Source organism: Desmodus rotundus, chromosome 6, assembly GCF_022682495.2.
Source record: "Desmodus rotundus isolate HL8 chromosome 6, HLdesRot8A.1, whole genome shotgun sequence".
NCBI classification, from domain to species: Eukaryota; Metazoa; Chordata; class Mammalia; order Chiroptera; family Phyllostomidae; genus Desmodus; species Desmodus rotundus.
Genome location: NC_071392.1, coordinates 155,134,979 through 155,139,843, shown reverse-complemented (window position 1 = coordinate 155,139,843; position 4,865 = coordinate 155,134,979). Strand labels below are relative to the sequence as shown.

Below are 4,865 nucleotides of genomic sequence, written 5' to 3'. Positions count from 1 at the left end.
TCCCTTCCCCGGCCCCCTCCCACCCCGCTCGCTTCTCTGACAGGGGCCGGTTGCCGGCAGCCACGGCCCCGGGCTCGGAGGCAGCGGCGAAGGGCCGGGCGGCCCGGCGGGGCGGACGCCCGGCACTGCCCACCCCTGACCTAGCCTGCTTCCCGCCCGTGGGTCCCTTCCTACCGCCGCCCCGCGCTTTTATATAACCGTCCGGGGCCATGGGTGGGGGAGGGGAGGGCCGGAGCCCCCGTGACCCGCAGGCGGCAGCCTGCGGCCCGCGTGCCCCGAGACTCTGCCCTGGTCCGGGCCCCAGCCCCGCGCCGGCCTGGCCCAGAGCTCCGGCGCTGCTGCCTCCTAGGCCAGCGGCCCTCCTCCGCCCCCCCCAGCCGGCTTGTCCTCCAGCCCAGGGCCCCCTGCGGGCTCCGGGCGGCAGGCAGCAGCGCTCACCTGTGCTTGTGGGGTGGCTCAGGGACTGGGTCCGGTTCTGCTGCAGGGGGCCGCGGCCCCTCTCCATGCTGCCTCGGGTTTGTTTTTGTTTATGTCCTTCCTGACGGGTTCCCGGAAATCGCGTGACTCGCCCCCCTCACGTGGGCCGCGGCGTGGAGGTGGAGGGAGGCGGGGGCCCGCCGGCTTCGGGCCAATCACGAGGCGTTCTGCAGCCCGGCCAATCAGGAGCTCCGCCTGGCAGGGCACCCCTATCACGTGATGCCGGAGGGGCGGGTTGCCGGAAAAAACCCGGAAGAGGGGGCGGAGCGGGGGCTCAGCGCTTGCCACTGCAGCGTGGGCGAGGGTCGTCTCAGATATCCAGCACACTTACGTTAAGGAGCGTGTTCGTTTACAAAGGCTTTCCCGTCCCCCAGCGTTTTCTCTGATCTCACAACTACGCGGTAGGGCCTGAAAGTGTTGACATGCCCATTTTCAGTTTAAGTTCACTGAAATTTGAAGGGGTCTGCGGGAACAGAGGGCATTTTAATTTAAGAGGGGTTGTATCGACCTTGTTTTTATGAATGGCCTGTCCTTCTTAACTTATTCACCGAGACTGACCTTGCCTTCAGTCATTCTTTCGTTCATTCATTCAACTAATATTCATTGCGCACGTATGCCCCAGACACAGGGATCAGATCGTGTGCACCTTTAAGAGAGAAGACCTGTACACAACTTCAAACCTTGGTAACTCTTGGATTTGAGGTTTTCTTGTGCTTCTTAATCCTATTAATAACCACAGCGATGCTTTATTGTTGAACGTGTACTCTGGGATGGGCTCATCACCTCATGTAGTTAGCCTTACAAGCACATGCAATGGTAATAGACCAATTTTCAGAGGGGGAAATTAAAGCTCAGAAGGGTCAAGTTACTTGCTTAAGGTCAGGCAGCTAGTAAGTGACCCAGCTATCATAGCCTGTACTTCCAGAGTGCTCTTTATACTTCTAAAGGTCTCAGAATTTATCTTTTGAGCACGGAACAGAAATCTGATTTTAGCAAGCATGGGGAATTGAGGATTAGGGAGCAGAAATGCCTGGCCAGATTGCATCTGGATGCCAGTTTTCTCTTAGGAGTAATTGCCTTTGAAAATGTGGCTCCTCTTTGCACAGATCTCGGAAAGTAGTATAATGTCAATGTCAAAAGTATGGACTTTGGAATCAGAAAGATTTCTATAGATCACACGCTTCAAGAGGGCAGGGACTAGCTGTGCTGTTTACCCTCTACATTTCATGCCTGGCAGGTAGGCAGTCATTAAATACTGCTTCAATAACCACCTGTATTTGAATCCTTGCTCTACCACGTGTGACCCAACACAAATTATTTGCTCTCTGTGGGACTCCTATGTAAGTGTCTCATGGACGTGAGAGCTGAGTGGAAAAAATCATATAAAGCACTTCGCATAGTGCTTAGCAAATAGTGAAACGAATGGTAGTATTATTAGATTTTTTCAAGGACATCATTTAGAAGATCTACCGTGGACTAAATAGCAATAAGGATAACTCTAGACTCTAGCAGTTTAACAGCTACTAAAATAATACTTTTGTATACAATATTAATAGGAAGGTATATGTAGAAACCTAAGAGGAAACTCTACCTCACCTCTGTGTCCTTCAGAATGCCAAAGGGTCTCAACACCCAATGAAGGAATGAGGACTTTCCCTACTGCACAAAAAGTAGCATTGTATTATGTCTTGCGCATACATTCTAATTTTCCACATCAACTAGAGTTTCAATTGAAATCCCAATTGAAAAACTAGCTTGGGAAGTTGGAGCTGTGTCCTCTCACTCATTCAATGAGATTCATGTATTAAATCTCCTTGGAATACATCACACACTATCCTGTCTTGTAGTACCGTTGTTGGAAATACTCCAGCAGATGGTTAGCTATTCCATTTTCACACAGCCCTCCGGACACAGGCAGTTTCACCGCCTCTACTGGGCAACAGTCCCTTGGGGTCAGGGAGCAGCTCGATTCTTCTAGCACATTCTTGAGGGCGCTTGCTAGTGAATTACAATTGGGTTCCCGCCTTTGCATCTTCCGTTGTCTTGGAAAGGGCAAGAGTTTTGGCTAACAGAGACCTTTGCATCAAGGTTTGTTAATGGCTAGATCCTGCTCTGAAGTGAATGAAACCACTGACTGCTCATTGATTCGTGTTTCTCTGGGGCTTATCCTGCCAGATGGTGTCACAGTCAAAGTTGGCAGGAAGTGGAGCCTCTGGAAGGGCGTTGGTTTGAGGTTCAGGAGGCTCTTGTTTTAGCCACACTTCCAAAGTGCTTAACCTTGCTCCTACAGAATCATTTACATACTAGGAGGACTCATTTCCTGAGGCAGGAAAATGTTTTACACAAACATGAGACAGTGGGGGAAACAAAGCAATACCTAGGACTCCAATGAATTCTTAAAAGTAATTTCCTTTTTGATTTGGTAACATATACATACCACAAAATGCAAAAGGTTCAAAAAGTTATTCAGTGACTATTAAATCTCCCTCTCACCCAGGCACCCCTTCCCAGAAGCAACCACAGTTACCCACACTCTGTGTGCCCTTCCAGAGATATTCTTTGTACTTGCAGACATTTCACCCACTTTAAACCTTGATGTATTTGGAACATTGTTCTTGGACCCAAGACCCCGATCTGGGCTCAGCCAACTATGAGATCCAGGGTGAGGGCTGGCCCTCTCTGTGGCCCGGTTTCTTCCCCAGCAGGAATCTGGACCAGAATGGACTGTTCTCTACAATCCTTCTAACCTGAACGTTGAGCTCCTGAAACTTATTAAAGTAGTTGCCACAGGTCCTAACTTTTTTAATGGCCTAAAGTTTGTGCTTTATATGTGGCTCCTTCATCACAGCACCGACTGTGATGAACTGTTCATGTAAAGCAGGCAGGGCTTCTAAATGAGCATCATCTTTTCACCTCAAAGTGTTTTCTTTCCAGATCCTGCTGGACCTGTTAAGATTTAACAACTTCAGCATTGAGATTAATCAACTCAAAGCTGGAAGATCTCCAGGAAAAGCTGTGTCCTTCTGATACTTGTAAAAACTGAGGGTTTGTTTTTTTTTTCCTGAGCAGACTGGAGCTTTGCTGAGGGTGAATCTAAGACATACTAACAGATGCTTGGAGGTTGGCACCCACCCCTCATTCTTAAAAGAACATCTCTTCTAGAAGATGTTCGAGGAGGGGAATTGCGGGAAGAAGGAAGATTACTTTTTTCCATTGCCTTGACATCTCAAGGATAGTGTTCTTTAGGAGACAGTTGTGAGCTTCGGTTTCTTACTTCTCTCAGAAAGCACCAAGTTCGGTCCCAGATGCCCTTCCCTAGTTTATCGCTTACTTATTAATCTGATTCCTCACTCTCCATACTGCAGAACCAGGCCTGCTCTGAGCCGGGAGCTTAATAACCGCTTGTGGTTTGAATGCACAGATTAACATCTAAATCCTATTCCTCCTCCTTCACTCAGGATCCCAAGTCCTTTATGAAGTGAATCTATTGCTACCACATCTATTTCTGCTCTCATTAATCATCTCCTTTCCTCTACCATACAACTGAGTTCTTAGTGCATGCATTGCTTGGTGTCATTCATATCACGTGTGTTGATATTATTTCCTCAATTAAATCAAGTAGCCTGGACACAAATACATCCGTGAATTATGGAGAATGCAAGGCACATCCTTAGACAGCATAATCAAGCCTGCATTTAGTGATGACTAGGGGAAGGGGAGAGGGAGAGATAAAGACACCGACATTTCTTGAGAGTCTAATGTGTACAGGAAGACACGGTCCTTGCCCTGGAGGAACTCAGCCTGGTGAAGCAGTCTCAGGTGGAAAGCCAACAATACAATGAGAGTCTCTAACAGGTGGCCCCGGGGGTCATCAAGAACGTGTTAGATTTTCAGGGCCATTTGCTTCCCAACTTTTCTTGGCTAAGTTACTAACTGGCTTTTCCTTGGCTCCTGTCATAACCCGACGCCGGGGTGGATTTTGAGGGTCAGGGTAGGGGCTGATGTGTAGTCAGTGCTCAGCAGGGTTGGTTCCTGCTCCCCTCCGCCTCCCAGGGCGGGACTCTCTGAGAAAAGCAGCAGAAAAGGGAAAGCAGCCTGGCCAGAGAAGGCAGCAAGCCACTCCAATGGCTTTGTGATTCCGTTCCTGTCGAAATTGTTTTGTCCATTTCACCAAGACTGAAAACTTCTAGGACAACTAATGGTTCCTGTGGGTTCTTGTTTTTCGGTTTGGTTTGGTTTTTTGTCAGCGCAGAGCTGAAAGTACACTGTTAGTATCAGCAACTCCAACTGATAGCAAACCAGCAAGGCAAGGGAGAACAATCTAGCATTTGTTGTAGGACAGACTCCCAAAGGACAGGTACAATAAGACATTCTTGTTGGTTTGGCCA

At 48.7% G+C, this 4,865-nt stretch overlaps 1 protein-coding gene across 2 annotated transcripts in view; it reads right to left on the bottom strand.

Annotated features, from left to right (window-relative positions):
• The window catches only part of CREBRF (CREB3 regulatory factor), a 42,474-nt gene extending 41,900 nt beyond the window's left edge, over positions 1-574 (bottom strand). The window contains exon 1 of one of the 2 annotated variants that reach the window (XM_024576737.3): positions 439-574. In XM_024576737.3, coding sequence (XP_024432505.2) covers positions 439-505 — 67 coding nt within the window. In that variant the 5' untranslated portion in view covers positions 506-574. The remainder of the gene's footprint in view (positions 1-438) is intronic. The other variant, XM_024576738.3, reaches the window with a different exon arrangement.
• Positions 575-4,865: the final 4,291 nt, after the last annotated feature.